The sequence below is a fragment of the Mobula hypostoma genome, chromosome 12 (assembly GCF_963921235.1).
Source record: "Mobula hypostoma chromosome 12, sMobHyp1.1, whole genome shotgun sequence".
Lineage (NCBI taxonomy): Eukaryota > Metazoa > Chordata > Chondrichthyes > Myliobatiformes > Myliobatidae > Mobula > Mobula hypostoma.
This window is the reverse complement of record NC_086108.1, coordinates 48,543,022-48,563,301: the sequence shown is the minus strand read 5'-3', so window position 1 is coordinate 48,563,301 and position 20,280 is coordinate 48,543,022. Positions and strand designations below refer to the sequence as shown.

At 38.2% G+C, this 20,280-nt stretch overlaps 1 protein-coding gene across 4 annotated transcripts in view; it reads right to left on the bottom strand.

The window, feature by feature from the left end:
- Window positions 1–912: 912 nt before the first annotated feature.
- hmcn1 (hemicentin 1) overlaps window positions 913–20,280 on the bottom strand; it is a 551,025-nt gene continuing 531,657 nt past the window's right edge. For 2 of the 4 annotated variants that reach the window (XM_063064023.1, XM_063064024.1), the window contains exons 98-107: window positions 20,113–20,175; window positions 19,884–20,003; window positions 17,298–17,432; window positions 16,576–16,689; window positions 16,231–16,356; window positions 12,922–13,050; window positions 6,036–6,377; window positions 4,413–4,532; window positions 2,815–2,941; window positions 913–1,699 (exon numbers count right to left, since the gene is read on the bottom strand). In XM_063064023.1, the coding sequence (XP_062920093.1) occupies window positions 1,333–1,699; window positions 2,815–2,941; window positions 4,413–4,532; window positions 6,036–6,377; window positions 12,922–13,050; window positions 16,231–16,356; window positions 16,576–16,689; window positions 17,298–17,432; window positions 19,884–20,003; window positions 20,113–20,175 (1,643 nt within the window). In that variant the 3' untranslated portion in view covers window positions 913–1,332. The remainder of the gene's footprint in view (window positions 1,700–2,814; window positions 2,942–4,412; window positions 4,533–6,035; window positions 6,378–12,921; window positions 13,051–16,230; window positions 16,357–16,575; window positions 16,690–17,297; window positions 17,433–19,883; window positions 20,004–20,112; window positions 20,176–20,280) is intronic. The other 2 variants (XM_063064025.1, XM_063064026.1) reach the window with 1 other exon arrangement.

Genomic DNA, 20,280 nt, shown 5'->3' with positions numbered 1-20,280 from the left:
GTCTTAAGGTAGTGGACAATTATTTAAGAATGAGAGATACAGGAATTTCTTTTTAGCAGAGAGTGAACCTTTGGAATTCATTATCTTGAGATTTATGAAGGCTAACTCATTAGAAGTATTTAAAGTGGAGGTAGACAGATTTTTCTTTAAAAGATAGGTAGATTGAGAGTTCTGAGGACACTTCCTGACAATGTATTCCATCTGCCACTTCTTTGCCCATTCTCCTAATCTGTTTAAGTCCTTCTGTAACCTCTATGCATCCTCAACACTACCTGCCTCTCCGCCTATCTTCGTATCATCCGCAGACTTGCCATCAGTTCTGTCATCCAACTCATTTACACATAAAGTAATAACAAGTGGTCCCAGTACAGGCCCTAGTGGAACACCACTAGTCACTGGCAGCCAGCCAGTAAAGACTCCCCGTTTTTTCCCAATCTTTGCCTCCTGCCAATCCAGGTGAGTACCTTTCCTGAAATGTCAGGGGCTGTTAACTTGTTAAGCAACCTCATGTGTGGCACCTTATTAAAGGCCTTCTGAATATGCAAGTACACAACATCCACTGATTTGGTGGTGGTGATGGTGGCATAACTATAGGTTTCAATAGGTACATTTAATGTCAGAGAAATGTATACAATATACATCTGGAAATTTTTTCTTCGCAAACATCAACGACAATTATTTAGCACTTGCAGGAAGATCTGATCACAGTTTAGGTCATATTTGTGCAGAAAATAGGAAATTCTGCAGGGTTTTCAGACTTTCTAGCACCACTGTGTACAATGCGTGGATAATGTTTTTATCCCCAGTCAGGTTTTGGATGGTTAAAGTATAATAACCCAATCAATAGTTTAGTGATCTTTGACTGCAACATTTAATAAGGGTAAATAAATGGAGTGCTCACAAGAAGTTAGAAAGGTGTGATCATTTATTACACTTCAGCCTTTGTGGGTAAAAAATAAATGATCCATAGGTAAATGCATATAAAATACACAGAATTGTTCATATATACATTTCATAAAAATAGAATACATCTTGATATTTGACTCCCAGAACTTGTCGCTTTCTTATACAGTGTAATGACTTTAAATGGCAGGTGGTCATTTGATCAGAACTTTGTTAATCATTCCACTGCTGAGAATGACCATTTGTCTCCCTTGTTCAAACAGCTTAGTAAAGCGTAGCCTGCTGCTTGCAACTTTCAGCTTGCATACTGCCAAAACGTAGCACCATTTTCACAACTGTATTAGACAATGGCAGATTTCAAATCTGTGCTTCCGGTTGATTTGACTCCTTTTTATTTGGGTGAATAAAAACTATATGTCGTAGTTTATTTTAGTATGGGTATGCTGACACTGCTATATAAACTATAAAAGTAGTCTGATATTCAATGTTTCCATTTGCACTGTATGATGAAGCTCGTACTTTCATCCTGTACGTCTGAGGCTCCTGTAGCGGTTTAATTGTGAATACAACTCCTTTCATGTTTTCATCTCGAATTGCGAAAGGTAGCAGTGGGTCCTCATCAACCACGTAGAAGACAGTTCTGGGATGCATCACTCCATCATGAGTATAAGCCACCAGACGGATAAGATCCTGGTTAGCGGCAATACCAAATGGAAGGGCAACAAGTTTATATTCCAAGGCATACGGACTGAGAGCACACTCCAGATTATTGGGCGGACAGTTTTTCAGGCAAAATCTACAAAACAAATACGTATTTCAATTCACAAGCTCGAAGAAGGAGAAAAGACTGATTCACTCTATCATTATTATTATGAAAGGAAGCACTGTTTCCAAATTTATTCCATTTTGCTATTGATGCCCCTGTCTGTGACATAGGTTAATCACTCCAAAAAGCAGCTTTAGATCCATTAGATCTATATTGAACTGGTGTGAACCTGTACCCACTTACCTGATTTAATTTGGTTTTCACTGAAATATTCTTAAATTTGAGCTACTGGGCTCTGGCTCATGAATTCAACCTTCCTGTGTTCAACCTAACACCACCAGTTTCTCTGGAATTTTGTTTTACATTTTGGAGCAAATATTTGAATTAGAAAAGAACAATGCAGTAAACCCTAGACACTAAATATCAAGGCAGACAAAAAATTTGAAATGCATAGTATGTCCTCCCATTCTTAACTGTCTAGCATATTATCAATTATATTTTTTAAGAAGCTAATGGGAGCTGGAAGGAGAATGACATTGGATATAGAAAACAATAATCCTTTCAGTCCTTTTATAACTTTTAGTCACAAAATTTCAGAACATTTTTTCATGCAAGTGTATAAACTTGTTTAAGCTATTGAAGTGAGTCATAATTCAAAACAACACAATCACAAACATTTCATGTGTGACTTAAGGATTGTATGATTGCTTTCTGGTTGACAGCTTCATTGGGCAAACTATAAGAAGGAAATGTTAATAATTATCATCCTCATGCAGTATTCTACTGGGAAATCCAGTTAATTAGGATTTGATCAGCACCTCCATAGACCGTTTGTTTATAAAGCAAAACAGAACTTCCTATCTTGTCTCTTCTAATTAGACACGAATATTGAAAATAAATATAGGGGATTATTTAAACTAACCTCCTGTAAGAAATTTTAGTCTTCAAAGAATGTGCTGATACATATACTTCTAAACCTTGATTTGCTTAAAAAGAATCAGGAGAACAATAGGAATGAATGGGAAATAATTTGTTAACTGGATGAGAAGTTGATAATCAGTTTCCTCTGTACATGTAAAAATGATATAAAACAGGGTAACAAAAGATAACAGTAGAACAAAGCTAATTGCATTTGTGAATCATACCCGGTAACTGGATCTCGCTGGTAGTTGGGTGGACAAGGTGTGTCTATGCACTGGTAACTGCCTCTCATATTAAAACACATACGATTCGCTCCACAATAGATGTTTTGTTCCAGACATTCATCAACATCTGCAGATGCCAGAAAAGAAAATATTACCGCAATGTTTAAAATTGCTTAAAATATGTGAGTGCTTATGACTGGAACATATCAAAAATAAATGAATTTTTCACTATTAGATTAAATTTTTATATTTTTTCACTGAAAAATTAAGGGGCATGAAGATCTTCAAGAGCCTACTAATGAAAGCCATAGGACTGGAGTTGTTGAGCTTTGTTAAAATAACAGATATATATCATTATATAGGAAACATGGATGTTCTGCTGTTTAAGATTGAAAGTAGTATCGGTTTTGTAAATTTTAATGCAATGTTTGACAACTAAAGCAAAATATGATGGATGTAAGACTATGCATATGTAACATTTATTACTGTTTCTTTTTCCCAATCTGTATAATCCTTTGCCCTTCATCCGATTCCAGTAACACATTTTTATTATTCTTTTCTCTCTCAGGTTTTCAAGAGAGTCCAAAAATACAGGTGTAGTTCAAGGTAACTTTAAGTGAGACATGTACATGTCATGTGGTAGCGTGATGACTTATGCAATTAATATATTTTATATATAACCTGTAATTAATTATTTAACAGAACAAGAATGCTTAATCAAACAATATATACAAGATTACTCAAATATTATTGAAATATTAAATACACAACAGCTTCCTCTTAAATCCATCCATGGTATTCACTTCAATTACTTATCGTGAGGAAATATACTCTCTTAGTAAGGTGCTTCTGCATTTTCCGCCTAGTTCAAATGTGAATTTTAACATTTGTAACCTTTGCTTTTGGTTTTAGACAAGTGGAAGTAGCAATTTCAGTGAAATTGTGTTGCGAAAATAACTATTTTAAGCATTTGGCTGGTGAGTCTACATCATAAATACTATCTCTGGGTCTGGTCAAAAATAATTGATACGAATTGATTTGTCAGATGAAGAAAGATTAAGTGATTTGGTTCTGTATCATCTTAAAAGAGGTTTCACTGATACCCACCAAATTTCTATTCAGCTTGTTAGATGGGTACGAGAATGTTATTTCACTAACTGGGGTTCTTGGAACAAGTGGTGTAGTGAAAACAAGCCAATGTGGTGAACTGATGCCGAATGTAAGTTGCTTTTACCTTTGCTCAACAGTCACAGTATCAAAATAAGGGGTTAACCATTCAGTATTGGGATGAGAAAAAATGTCTTCATCCAGAAGCTGGTGAAACCTTATTTCTCTTCCCAAGGGAGTTTTTGAGGCTCAGTTGCTGTGCATATTTAAGATAGACTGGTAATATACGTAGCTATCAAGGGATGTAGTGTTAACGCAGGAAAATAGTATTAGGATAAATGATCAGCCATGATCTTAGTGAAGACCACAGCATGTACAAGGAGCTAAGTGTCCTTCTCCTATTTCAGATGTGATTTTCTTAATTAATGTATCAACGATGAAAGTAATAACTGCACAAGTTATGACCAGGGACTTGTAAGACTCCACCCTACCATGACATGCTTTTCCATTGGACATGAGCCTGTATCCACTGGGGCAGAGACATTGGTAGCTCCCTGCTGTGTTCTTGCAGTCATGCTGACAAGGTTCCTTGTTTTCACATTCATCAATATCTGTGAATAGAAAAGCTGACATTCAGTAAGATCAACTAGGTATTAATCACAATCAATGATTAACAAGTGAAGGTGGTCTTCAATGACAGAATTTCTGCCATTGTTTAGATAGAATTCATGATTTAATAGATATTCAGGCATGAACTTTGCTGCATTATTGTTTAAAAATTAATATAAAACTTAATAGAATGAAATGAATTTTAAAAAGGATTGTATTTACTTTGGAAAATTTGCCCTGTCTGAAATAGGAGAATTAAAAAAAATTGGTCACTTTCCCACTTCCTCCAAGTTCTTCCTTTTCCTCTTCCCACAAATGTTAAGCTGCAAGCAGCCTTCTACCAGCTGTTTCAAGGGCTTGCTTTTCATAAGTGAGAACAGACATTGTTAGCTAGAAATCTATTGTGTAGTGAAGTGGTCGTAGTCTTGTATGTGCAAAGGAGCAGCTGAACATATATCGGTGATGCACTGCCTCTGTAATGCAGATTAAATAGTAAAAACGACAATAATAAAGAGTTTGTGTTGAAGAAAGAGCATGGGTCCAAAATAGGATTTGGCTATCTTCCTCTGACCTGTCCTTGGGTGCCCATTCTGATCTTACTGCTGATGTGGGTACATCCTTGTTTTTAAGTGGGAATGATGTCTGATACGTTTGATGCCTTCTATATGTAAACATTTCGGATGGCAGAATGTCCCATCATCCTTAAATTATGCTCAGTGGCCACTGCCATCTCTGCTTTGCCATTGCTCTAAACCAGCCCATTGCTCAAGGGCAGATCCCATTGGGAACAGTCTCCTTAAATCTAAAAGTCTCACTCGTAGATCTCTGTTGTTTGTCTGCACAGTAACCACAGCATACTTTCAAAGTCTTTGGAAGACACAATGCTGTCAATGCCCATCTACAAGACAAGTTTGCAGTGCTGGTTTCCTGAACAGAACTGTTTTAACAATTGTTTAAGTGCATGAAAATTTCTAGCCATTTATTTTTATTGTGTGTTATGGGACTCTGTAAGCACATCTGTTTTCTAAGTATCAAATTTCAGATCCCACACATCAAGCCATTCAGGATGTTGAAATGCATCTAACTGATACATAGATTCCTTTTCACTCGAAAATTAGGTATATTAATGACTTACTGAAACAGCAAGCCCACTGGTTCAGTAGCAGAATGAAAACTATTTGTACGTTTTTTATTCACTTAGATCAGTTCATACTGGACCCTGAGGCTATGCTGATGTTGAGGTTAATGCATATTCAGACTTCGGGAAAAATACCATGGCTTTATAAAATCAAATGATGAAGGTATATTATGACAGAAGGAAAATAAAAAATTACATTGCTCATAACCTGAAGGCAAAAGATGAGTTAGATTAGTGAACATAATCAAGAAGCAATTTCCTGTGCAGTGATACTTCAGCTTTCCAGCCTTAAATACATTTTATTAATATTTTTCCAGCTTATATTACATAAAAATGAAGTTTTTCATTTACAAAGGGTGATGTTTACCTATGCAATTGCCATGCTTTGCCTCATAGCCTTCAGGGCATGTTTTTCTAATGCTCTTGCCAGTCCTGGAGAAAGGTGCATGGTAAAGGCTTCCGTAGCCCATGTGGGATCTATACTGCCAGGTCTGATTAAAGTGTTGCTGTTGCTGGATGAAGGAACCCACACTGGGGAAATGGCCAAAATTATAAATTCCCCTATACTTTGGCAATCTTTCTAATCCAGCGCAAGATTTCCCATCACCTAACAAATGTTGTCCAGGTGGACACACGCACTTGAAGCTGCCAGGTGTGTTGATGCACTGGTATGCACAAGGTTTAGGCACCTGTTCACATTCGCCAATGTCTGCTCATATGACATGGGTCGCAGCATAACATACCATGAAATGGAAAGAAAAGAGAACACAGAAAAAGAGGATCAGTTTGGATAACACAGTAAGCCTATCATACATAGAGTAATCTGATTTTACTGATTTTACAGGTAGGATTTAGAATAAAAAAACTTTCAACACAGTATTATCTGTTTGACAGGAACATGTATAATGTGAATGTCTCTGACTGAGGCACATTTCCAACCTGCCTTACTTTTTGAACAATAATATTTCTGATGCAACCAGGTGTTATGGGAGTTTAAATGAACATATTACTAGGAGAGCTACAGACTGGTTATGAATCTTAGACCTTTTTGACCATAAAACATAAGACCAAGGAGCAGAATTAAGCCATTTGACCCATCGAATCTGCTCTGCCATTCCATCATGACTGATTTATTATCACTCTCAACCTCATTCTCCTACCTTCACCCTGTAACCTTAGATACCCTACTAATCAAGAACTTATCAACCTTCGCTTTAAATATACACATTTGAAATGGACGTCTCTCTATTCTGAGGTTGTGCCCTCTGGTCCTAGACTCACCCACTATAGGAAACATCCTCTCCACATCCACTCTAACTAGACTTTTCAATATTTGATAGTTTACAATGAGATCTTCCCTCATTCTTCTAAACTGCTGTGAGTACAGGCTAGGAGACATCAAATGCTCCTCATGCATTAATCCTTTCATTCCAGGAATCATTCTTGTTAAACTCCTCTGGACCCTTTCCAATGCCAGCACATCTTTCTTAGATAAGGGGCCGAAAACTACTTGCATTACTCCAAGTGTGGTCTGACCAATGCTTTATAAAGCCTCAGTATTACACCTTGCTCTTATATTCTGGTCCTCTTGAAATGAATGCTAATATTGCATTTATCGTCCTTACCACTAACTCCACTTGCAAGTTACCCTTTAGGGAATCCCGCAAAGGACTCCCAAGTGCCTTTGCGTCTTTGATTTTTGAATTTTCTCCCCATTTAGAAAATATTATTTATTCCTTCTACCAAAATGCATGACCATACCCTTCCCGACACTATATTACATCTTTCACTTCTTTGCCCATTCTCACAGTTGGTCTAAGGCCTTCTGCAGGCTCCCTGCTTCCACAACACTACCTGCTCTTCTAGTGTCCCCTTCCAATCAACTTTGACCAGCTCCTCTTTCGTACCTCTGTAATTTCCTTTACTCCACTGAAATACTGATACATCTGATTTTAGCTTTTCCCTTTCAAACTACAGGATGAATTCTATCACTGTAGAATTCCTCCTAAGGGTTCCTTTACCCTAAGCTCCCTAAACAAATCTGGTTCATTACACAATACCCATTCCAGAATTACCTTTCTGCTGGTGGGCTCAACCACAGGCAGCTCTAAAATGCCATCTCCTGGGTATTCTATAAATTCCATCTCTTGGCTTCCAGCACCCAATCGACCTATATATTAAAATCCCTATGATTATTGTAACATTGCCCTTTTTACATGCCTTTTCTCTCTCCTGTTGTAATTTGTATCCCACATCCTGGCTACTGTTTGGAAGCCTGTATATAACTCCCATCAGGGCTTTTTAACTCTTGCAGTTTCTTAACTCTGTCTACAAGGATTCCACATCTTCTGATCTGATGTCACCCATTTCTATGGATTTGATTGCATTTTTTTTACCAACAGACCTATCCCACCCTCTCTACCTAACTGTCTGAACTTTCGATACATTATGTATCCCTGGATGTTAAGCTCCAAAATACAATCTTCTTTCAGCCACAATACATCTACATCATTCCATATACAGCATGCATTCAAATATAACACCTTCAGTCCTGGTCCTGGATTAATCACCCTTCTTTATTTTGCTCCCATGTTACTCTTCAGCTCTTCCCAATTTTGTCCTATCATCTGCCTGTCCTTCTTCACAGTCTCACAACACACTGCATCTACTTGTATACCTACTGACCCGTCCTCAGTCTTATTACTTCGGTTCACATCCCCTGCCTAAATAGTTTAAACCTTCCCCAACGGCTCTAGCAAACCTGTCCACAAGGATATCAGTCCCCCTTGGGTTCAGGTGTAACGTGTCCTTTTTATACAGGTCCTTCCCCGGGAGGGAACCCAATAATCCAGAAATATGGAACTCTGCCCCACACCAATTCCTCCAAATCATCCTATTCTTATGCTCACTGGTGCGTGGCATGGGCAGCATCCAGAATTACTATCCTGGATGTCCTGCTTTTCAGCTTTCTACCTAACTCCCTATATTCTCTCTTCAAGACCTCCCCCCGCCCTTTTCCTACCTATGTCATTGGAGCCAATACGTACTGTGACTTCTGGTTGTTCACTCTCCCCATATAGAATGCTGTGAACCCAGTTTAAGATATCCTTGACCCTGGCACCCGGGAGGCAACATACCATCCGGGTGTCTCTTTCTCATCCATAGAATCTCCTGTCTGTTCCTCTAACTATGGAGTCCCCCATCACCGCAGCACTTCTCTTCTCCCCTGGCCCCTTCTGAGCTACAGCGCCAGACTCAGTGTTAGAGTCCTGATCTCTGCACCTTCCCCCAATAAGTCATCGCCCCCAGTACCGAAAGTGGTATACGTACTTATTATTGAGGAAAATGGCCACATAGGCACCCTGCACTGGCCTCCTATTCACTTCCCCTCTCCTGACAGCCATCCAGCTATCTGCCTCCTGCAATTAGGAGTGACTACAGCCCTTTAGCTCCTACCCATCAAGTCCTCATTCTTCCTTAGGAGCCAAAGATCACTGAGCATGGTTTCTAATTATACCATCCTGAGTTGGAACTTAGAGATGGCATGTGGTTAAATAACTGCAGGATGAATCTTGGCTTAATCATCTTGTAATTTTATTTTTTTAATGTAATTATCTGCTCATTTTAAGTGAATCTTGGAGTTCTTTCCATTTCTGACATCCATGATCACTTGTAACATTGTCCCTCCATTTATAACCTTATTAAAGAATCGTATAAGAGAACTGGTGTGGAATTTTATTTCTATTTAAAACGCATGCATGACAAATGAAAAGTTGCTAAATAGTACCAAATTATGAGTAATTTTAAGCAACTGTAAGTTTAGTGTTTTGGCAGTTTAATGCAGTTCAAAAAAATCTGACATCTTTCCTTCATCAAGTGGATAACACAGGTTTGTTACATGAGGCTGTGATTAAAGCAACACTAGTGATGTTGTTCATTGGATTGTGTATGTTAGTTAAAACCTAGCAGCTTGTGTATCATTGTTAAACATGAGATATCAAATGAATATTTAATAACAAAATAATTTTATGTATGCTGACCCTGCAGAAAATAGAACATTGATAAAATCAAATTTCTGATCCTGATCTACAGAAAATAACCACAAATAGGAATAAGCTGTATGATCATCTAATGATCCCAGACAAATATTACTTTGGAAATATCTGATAACAACTTTGAAAACTAATAATTTAGCATGGTGAAAACTATGTCAATAGTAAAACAGTAATTGATGATGCACTGTAAGTACAATATTAAACTGTTACAACAGCTAAATTTATTAAAATAGAAGAATGAATAATCATTACTAATTACTTTGGACTTAATATTCTAGAATAAAAATAGTTGAATATTCAAATAACTAATTGGCATATATTGTAAGTATACATTGGGCACCATGGTAGCATAGCGGTTAGGGCGATGCTATTACAGGCCGGGGCGTTCTGGAGTTTAGAGTTCAATTCCACCACTGTTCTATAAGGAGTTTCTGTACGTCCTCCTTGTGGAATGCATGGGTTTCGCCCTGGTTTCTCCCACAATCCAAAGGCATACTGGACTATATACGCACAGTCTATATTTGTTTGTATATACAAGGACTGGGCCTCAAAGCCATGGATTTGCCTAATGGGAGTTGGGCGTTGGACGTGGACTAGGCCTCAAAGCCACGGTGTCGCTTAGTAGGTTAAAAAGCACCAAAACCACACAGCATTCTCCTACAGGTAATGTGGGATCCGTGAACATAGAATGTGAATGTGTGCCTTCAGCCACAGGTTGAGGAACAGCTAATGAGCAGCACATTCCAAATTAGGAAATGCAAATTAGAATTGTGAATTCAATGTCAAATCGTACATAAAGTTAAATAAAATGAAGGAAAGAAAGACCAAAATCAAGAGAAGGATAAAAGAAAGTGAAGAGAAGTAAAAAGAATACTTATTTGAAAATAAAGAAATTAGAATCTACAATTGTTAAAAAAAAATACACTGAGATCTTATTAGTAATCATCAAGCTAATGCAATAGAACAAACAAGCCCTATTCTTCCCCATGTTTGGTAGATGGATAACATTTAAGTCCACCATTCCCTATATGTCAATGCAGTCTCTCAGCAAGTCACCTGTATAGCACTGGAACTGGAGGCTACTGGAACAGCAACTTTCTGATTCGATGTTTAGCTGTACATGTGCATACATTCACAAATGTGCAAGTTGTACAGAATTCCTTTTGGTGAACGCTTTTGACCTCAACATTATTTCTGCAGCAAAATCCACCTCATTTGTCTTTGGGGAAGAGACAATGAAGGCTTGTGGCTTGCCGTATTTTGCTGGCTGGTCCTTTTCAAACAATGGATCACAGAAACCTTTGCAAAATTAGGACATTAACTAACAGTGGGAACACTTAGAAAAACAGCCAGCAATAGAAAATACCATTACACAAAGTATATTAAGATTAAAATATCTGTAACCAAAATTATAATTAGGATTTGCGCAGGACCCTTATGTGTCTGAAATAGCACTTCTTTGGTTAGTACGGACAAGATGTTCTGAATGGACCCTGTTTATACTGTAAACCTCTGTGAAGTTGTTTTCTCTGCTCTCCAACCCAACTAAAAGGTTGAAACTTCTAAATCTAGAAACATAGTGTATATTGCTTTGATGTAATTTAAGACCTATTAGCTTATCAGCTCTTGTTGGCAAGATTCGGGAGTCTATAATCAAAGAAGGAACAGTTGGTCATATAGAGAAGCTTAGTGTAATCAAATTAAGTCCACATTGTTTATGAAAGATACATTTGCTGGGAATCTTTGAGGATGTAAAGAGCAGAGATGATAGAGGGGAACCTGCAATTGCAGTAAATTATAAGTTTAAGAAGGCTTTAGATAAGGTGCCACAACAAGCTAGTGAACAAGAGTACACTGTATCAGGGGGAATGTGTGTGGAATAAAGATTGATTATCACATGAAAGACAGAGTTGCATTATTTCTTTCACAGGCTGAAAGGATGCAACTATTGGTGTGTCCCAAGGACCAGTTCTTGGTCCTCAATTAGATACAAATTATATTGATGATCTGAAAGAAGGTTGAGTGTAAGGGATTCAAGATGGCTGACAATGTGGAAATAGGTGGGAACGTGATTGAATGTGTAAGAGGCAATTTGGTACATAGTTGAATGTGGGAAAGCGTGAAGTTAGATTCCATGAACCAGAGCGTATAAAGTGTCTAAATGGAGAGAGAATGCAGATGAGTGAAGTACTGACTGACCTGGAGGTACCTGCACACAATAGGCAAAAAAAAGAACATAGCAGGCAGAAGCATCAAGCAATCCAGAAGCATTTTGGCCATTATTGTAAACAGATTGAAACTTGGAAATGAGAAAGTATTGTTACAGTTTTACATAATACTGCTGAGGACATACTTGAAATACTCTGCATTATTGTTGGTCATTTTATTTAAGAAAGGATATATTGGCATTGGTGGCATTGAATTCCAAAGAAATTCATTAAGCTAATTCATTGAATGGAAGGCTTATCTTAATCACCAACTAAAGAAATAAGATCTATATTCTTTGAACTTAATGAAGGGTGTTTTTAGTGAAACACACAAGATCCATGGGGGTATGAGAGGTTAGATGTTGAAATGTTTCCAGTCTTGGGAGAACCTTAAATGCTGGACAGTTACAAGAGTAGGGAATAACACACATGTGTAAGAACAATCTTTCATGGAGATTATTGGAGAATCTCTGGAATTCTCTTCCCAGAGGGTTGAGGAGGTGAGACACTGGGAGTATTGGAAGAGGAAGTAGAAGCGTTTTTGAAAGATGGGCAATTGGTACCGAAGAGCTGAAGTTTAGGGCAAGTCAGCCATGTTTACTGTGAATGGTGGGGCAGTCCTGAGGCGTCAGGTGGCATCCATCTGCCCCTAGTTTCTTGTACTATAGTCTGAGAACTTCTGGAGCACTACTGGTTAAAAGAAGTGTGAAGCAATTAAAAGTAAAGTTTTTGATATAACTAAAACTCCAGCTTTGTCTTGCATCAGTAAAAGAAAATGAACAATAGCCTACGGCCACTCCACCTTCTCCTCCCCCTCCTCGAACAATTTCGACTGGTTTAATGCTGTACCCAGCCATCTATCCCAATGATGGTAAATTTCTATACTTTTCTTCCTCTGGTTACCTGATTTTCTTAAAAAAACAATCCGATCTGGTTTAACATACCAATGTTATATGAAAAAGGAAAACAATAATTACTAAATTTTACTGACCAATGCAGGGCCTTCCAACTCCCTGTGACCTGTAGCCTCGTGGACAAACACAACGGTAGCTTCCTCGAGTATTTTCGCAAATCTGGTTGTAACGACATTGATGGGTGCCATCTTTACACTCATTGATATCTATAGAGAAAAATGTATCAATGAAAACTGCATCAATGCAGAACATACTGTATCAAACTCATTTTTTGTGCAATGTTTGCTTCACAGATAACATTTCTTCATGCAGAACACTCTTTTTATGAACTGTGTTAAAACATAAAGGCTTTTCACGCTATTTGACCCAGTAAATTCAGTTTGTCATTTCATTCAGTTTAGCATTTAGATTGGTACCTGGAGTGGTAGGGTTTAGAGGGATATGGGGGATTGGGACTGGTTGGGTGGACTTACTGGGCTGAAGGGAGTGTATGCATGCCATATTGCCCTCTGTCTCTGACTATCTTAACTAAAATAGGATTAACACTTCAGGTTAAAGATGCTGCCTAACATGCTATTTCCTAAATCTGCAATATTTTGCTTCAGTATTTGGAGAAACTCCACAAAGAATTCAAATTCTAGCAGATATCTATCAATCAATCAATAACTGTATTTTGCAATCCCTCTGACAGAAGAGATTGGCAACAGGTGACTATCCTGAAAATAGGCAGCCAGCAGTGGAAAAGTGGATAGTCATTGTATGAAACAGAGGCTGTGAGCCCTGCAGTTCCTCAATCTATTCTGTCATTCTCTTTGTGAAATACATGAACAGTTCTATACTGCATCCACTTTCCTCCCCACTCCTATTTTTGATGAACAATCTACCAATTTTTGTCTTGCATACACTGATTGATTAGCCATAGGCCCTAGTGATAGAAAATTCCAAGGACTTAAAGCATAGAAGTATGAATCTCAGTCCCAAATAGCTGATGCTTTCTCCTCATTCCGCTACCCAGTTTCAGACACGCCAACCAGAAGAAAGAGTCTCCTGGCATCTACCTCGTCAACCCCCTTTAGAACCTTGAGCTTTAATGAGGTCACCTTCCACTTTTACAAACTGTAGATAAAGATCAATCATTTCCACTGAGTCTTTCTGTTAATAATACAACCCCTCAGCCTAGGGATCAGTTGAGTGAATCCATGCTACACTGGTTCTCAGCAAGACATCTCCCTCTTTGTCCAGAGCCTGTCGACTGCTCATAGGAATCCATGTGTAGCCTCAGAAAATATGAACACAATTTAGCAAGACTTTCTTACTTTGGTACAATTGTGCACCATTATTTTTTTGCTATTGTACCATTTTAAAGCCAGTTCTGTTCCTCACACCTTCCTTTCACTTTCCATTGTGTCTTGCTTTCTTATGCAATCCATGACCTCAGTGCTCACTTTCTCACCTAATTCGGTACCACCCGCAGTTTTGGGTATTCTAGCACAGTCCAGGTATTGTTGCAGCTTGAACACTATTGAACTGTCAACAATCTCACTCCTGTGCTCTGTCCTGTTAGGTAAGGTAGGGGATGGGCTGGCTATGGAGGGTTGGATTACAGTCTAAGGGGCAGAAGTAGAATTGATTACCAGCAGAAGAGTCACGCATACTTTGGGCAGGGGAAATATTGATGATGTTGTTGGTTGCGGTTGGTGACTGAGAGAAAGGAAGAATGTAATGGCACTTGGTATCATGAGATCCCTGTCCATTGCAGTGTTGAGAAACGAGGTTGTCCTAGAAGTGTCCAACTGGTTCAGGCACGATGTGGGCATATTTCCCCAATAATGCTTCAGGAGGAGCATTACATGAGGATTGATGTCATTTTATGTAGTTCTGCTATTAAATTCATGTCATTTACAGAAGCTTGAACCAGAAGAGCCTGGTCAAATTTCCCAAAGATCACAATTTGACCAAGCTTTATTTCGAGCATGTTCTGGTGCAGCAAAAGAAAAAAAAGACTTTCAGATGGAGGGTAATAATGGAATTCCATATGAATTTCTAGGCCATGGTCCCATAATCCCTATAGATGGTGATAAAAGGCTCCATACTGATCCCTAAGATCCTAAACACCTGTCAAATATAAAAAGGATTTGTTTATCATAGCGATTCCCAATGTGCCAGTCTCTTCAGAGGGTAATAATATCTCCATACTTCGACTTCTTATGTTAGATCAACAGTCTTTTCAAAATCCAGATATAGCACATGCATTGATTCTCCCTTAAATACCTTCTGGTTGCATTCTCAATGAATTAATCTCATCATTTATGATTTCTCTTTCATCATGTCGACTCTCATATTTTGATTTTCTAAGTAAGCTCAGTGTTAACTCATCCTTTATAACAGATAGCAGCAACTTCCTGTTAATTATGTCCATGTTCCCTGGTTTCTCATGCATTTTTAAATAATAATGCCACATTTGCTACCTGCTTCCAAATAGACAAAACATCTTCAGAGCTTAGGAAACTTTGGAAGATCACCAATCTATTCATGATGTCCACAGCTAACTCTAGGAGAACCCTAGGAATGTAGTATATCACTCCAGGGATTTGCTAGTTTCTAATGTGCTTTATTTTCCCCATCTGCATTCTTGTACTCGCTTTTGTCCAGCTGAACCAATTTACAGTTAAGCTTTTAGATGGACACTCACTACCCTCAGTCTTCCCTCCACCTCCAAACAAAACACAGGCAGGAAATTGTTTAAGCACTCAGTTTCCATCCTTAAACGTGCCATCAGAGCCCAACTGCAATTATCTTAAAAACCTACCGGCAGCTTCAAGCAATCCTTCCTTTAAGCATTATACAGTATTCTTTAAAGGATATTTCACCAGAGAACTAAGTTTTTGTTACGATTTTGTGCTCAGGCAAAATAGCAGTATTCTCCTATACCCACAAAAGTCTTTAGCTGACTACAGCTGCCTTGTTTTCCCAGGAGCTCCTTGAGGCAAATCTATGCAGCCAAAATAGCAGAACATTAATATATCTCTTAAAGAGTTTTTTTTTGGTGGGGGTGGCGTAAAGGTGGCACAACAAAGTTCTCAGACAATTTCTACCACCAGTTCCTTCCCAGGGATTAAGCAATTTAAATTTATTCCCTCTAATCTTGACTAGGTTAATGCAATATATTAGAAAGGTTAATGAATCCTGGCTCAAGGTAACTAAGTGTTATAAGCCTTTAAGGAATTGATGATTCTGAGGTGCAACTGCACTAAGTACTAGCTTTACTAACTTTTAAACAAACTGCAGTGTCAGCATCTATTGATGCAGAAAAAAATATGATCCATTTTATTCCAAACTACTACCAATGCTTAGAAATCAGAGCAAACACACTGCTTCAAACTTACCAATACAGCTTCCATTTTCAGCTTTGGTCATTCCACTTGGACACAGATCAATGCACCGAAATCCCCCTCGAGTGTTCTTGCATTGTTGATCGGGACGGCATACATTCTGTCTGCACTCATTGATATCTGCATAGTACAATCAATACAAGGTCTGCGGCGTTGATGCTTGTGAATTGTAGCTTTTATAGAGCTTTTAGCAATTAACTTTATTGGAATCCATTGTGTGAATAACGGCCTTTTAAAATTTGCTCATTTCTGCAATGTTTACACATTGTTTTTTTTTCTGCTTGCAGACAAGTTGGAATAATGATGGTTAATGTAAAGTTTCCTACACTTTGTACCTACCCATACATCTTCTCCCTCTTAACTGATAGCCTCTGTTGCATGCACACCGGTAGCTCCCAATGGTGTTCAGACAACGATGTTGACAAGGATTAAATTCTTGACATTCGTTGATATCTGGCACAAAGTAAAAGAAAATATTTCATTTTGTATGCCAAGGTTTGCTTGGTTCACTCTTGCAGAGGCTAAAGTTCTATTATGCAGAATTACTACTTCATCTGAAATAGGATAATTCTCCAAAGCACACTCTGAAGGAATAGGCAAGAAAAAGTAATTAATTAAACCTTCCACTGTCAAGAGTCCACATCCTTTTTATAATGTAGTTGACACAGCTGGAACTTTGCATCCTGGTTAGATACTAATAACAATGGCCACCAACTAGAAATAAGTTTATACTGAAAAACTGAATTAAAATAAAACGATGAACTAAACTGTTTTTTTCTCAAATCAGAATGAATACAAATGGAGGAGAATTGATTCAGGTTGTCAAAGCTGTTCCTTCCATTTTTTCTCCTTTAATGTTGAATGGATAGGTTGTCTGTTTGGATCATTTCCCTAGGTCCATATAAACTACTAGCTTGAGGGATATTTTAATATGGATTGTTTATTGTGGTCACAGTTAATTTTCCCACCCTCCCTTTAACCACACGTGCACTGGAAAGCAAGACCCAGAATGTGGCAAATATTCCTTGTGAATTGTTTCAAGGGATGTAAAACAATAATACCTTGGCAACTTAACCCCTCTGGAGTCCGACTGAAGCCAATACTGCACCTCATTATGCAGCGATATGAGCCAATGGTATTTTCGCAGTCTTGTCCTGCACGACAAATGCGACCACTTGAAGCACATTCATCAATATCTGAAAAAAAACAATGACTAGTGTTAGTGGTTTAGTTTCACAATGATTTGAGGAAGGTTCAAGTTATCTCTCCAGGTAGAGGAATTGTTTATAAGACCATAAGAAATAGGAGCAGATTTAAGCCATCCAGCCCATCGAATCTACTCTGTTATTCTATCGTAACTGATTTATAATCCCTCTCAACCCCATTCTCCTGTCTCATTTTCCTCATCTCTTTTCTAAATGGATGTCCCTCTATTCTGAGGTTGTGCCCTCTGGTCCTGGACTCTAGCACCATAGGAAACACCCTCTCCACATCTACTTTATCTAGGATTTTCAATATTTGAAAGGATTCAATGAGATCCCTCCCCCACCACCTGCACATTCTTCTAAACTCCTGCAGTACAGGTCCAGAGCCATCAAACACTCCTCTTATGTTAACCATTTCATTCCTGGGATTATTCTCATGAACCTCCTCTGGACCCTCTCCAATGCTGGCACATCTTTTCCTAAATAAGAGGCCCAAAACTGCTCACAATACTCCGTGTGGTCTGACCAATGCCTTATAAAACCTCAGCATTACAATCTTGTTTTTGCATTCTAGTCCTTTCGAAATGAATGTAACATTGCATTTGCCATCCTTACTACTGACTCAACCTGCAAATTAACGTTTAGAGAATCCTGCACGATGACTCCCAAGTCCATTTGCACCTCTAAGTTTTGAATTTTTTTCTCCATTTAGAAAATAGTCCATGCCTTTGTTCCTTCTACCAAATTGCATGACCACGACTTCCCTACACTATATTCCATCTGCCACTTTGTATTTGGAGTTACATGACAAAATAGGCCAAAGTCAGCATGGTTTCCTGAAGGGGAAATCTTGCCTGCCAAATCTGTTGGAATTCTTTGTGGAAATAACAGGCAGGAGAAACAAAGGAGAATCAAGGCTGTTGTTCATCTGGATTTTCAGAAGGCCGTTGACAAAGTGCTGCACATGAATCTGCTTAACAAGGTAAGAGCCCATGGTATTACAGGAAAGATGCTAGCATGGATAGAAGATTGGCTGATTGGCAGGATGCAAAGACAAGGAATAAAGGGGCCTTTTCTCATTGTGCTGCAGGGATTGGTGTTGGGATTGCTTCTATTCACGTTATATGTCAATGATTTGGATGAAGGAATTGATGACTTTGTGGCTAAGTTTGCAGATGATACAAAGATAGGTGGAGGGGAAGATGGTATTAAGGACGGTAGGGTGTCTGCAGAAGGACATACAGATTAAGAATTACAGTTGGAATGATAAACAGATACAAAAGTGGTCTTGGTATCCTACTTCTGATATCTAGTTTCTGAAATCAATGCAAGCAAATACTGAGAGAACTACGAATCAATACCATCGATGAATATTTGTCAGCAAAGATGCATTTCTACACCATCAGTGACCATCAGCTATTGTCAAATATTTAAAACAGCTTTGCTGCTTAACTTTGTTTCTGAAATTTTCATCATTTATGTTTACCTTAAAACCAGAACCAGAAGCTACTTTGGGCAATATATTGCTTTCCCCCATTTATCCCTTCAAATATTGGCAAAATCATAGCTACCAAGTTAGTAATTAAGAGAATACATTTCTGCCCGTCCTGCTTTGGAGTGTGCATCTTAACTATGAACACAAAAAAAATAAGTTCTTGTTCCTCCACTGATTTTTTCTCATTGACAGATACTGGCAATTTCAATGTTGCTGTAATGGGATAGAATAGAGAAGGGCATTTTAAGACAGCAAAAATTCCCTAAAGCTCATGAAATGACCTTAACACTGCAAGTGCTGGGCGACAACATGTTTCAAGCAGCAAGTGCTGGGCTTCAATGGAAAAGACAAGAATCTGCTACAAAGTACTTCTTTAAATAGTGGACCACTGACCTTTGCGAGCATACGTGTTTCAAAGACTAGCATCTCTTTCCAGATTGTAACTGTGGTGTTGGCGGGTTATGCAAAATATTTGTCATGAAAAGAAAACCTTAAGAAATACTGTTTAATGTTTCCGTTTTTATGTGGCAAGTGGGTAGTAGATGAAAAATAATGATGGTGTGAGAGAGAGAAATTTGTTGAAGGTGTATTAGTGATAATAGATGCCTTGCCCACAATTTTTATCCTCTTGTTTTCTAAATTTAGAAAGGATTGTGTGGGAAAATAAAACCCATTGTGTCCTTATACCCATTGTGTCCTTATGACTCCTTATACTTCAAGAGTAATTAACTTGCTCTGTGCGTGAGTCATAGCCAATAAAGAACAAATAATTGGAAATGGAATTTTATGTAACCATCTCAGTAAACCAAAGCAGACTCCAATATTAGCATAATTGAAGTTTTAAGGATTGGGAGTCAAAAGAAATACCAAGTTACTTTCTTAATGTGTTTATTTTTTTTCGCTGTTGAACACTGATTTGAACTTTGTTCAGTCAAAATACAGTTTACCTTGGCAAGTTCTTCCATCAGCAGATATGGTGAGACCTTCAGGGCATGAGCAGTAATATGTCCCCATTGCATTGTGGCACACGTGAGAGCAGGGATTCCTGATGGCACACTCATCTTCATCTGTATGCAATAAGCAAAGGTTTTAAAAAAGATTTTGTCCCATTTGTTTTTCTCAAAGTATCTTTGTCAAATGAAAAACCTTTGAGATGAATGACAATATTCAACCCACCTGAGCAAAAAGGCCCAACTGAATCCAAAACAAAACCACTCGGGCATTGGTTACTATGGTCACCTGCATGAAACAAATAACTTTTAGTCTTGGAGAATTTGGGATTTAACTACTTATAGAGAATTGTTAAGACAAACCTCTCATCTTGGCAGTCTTTTACCTTGGCCA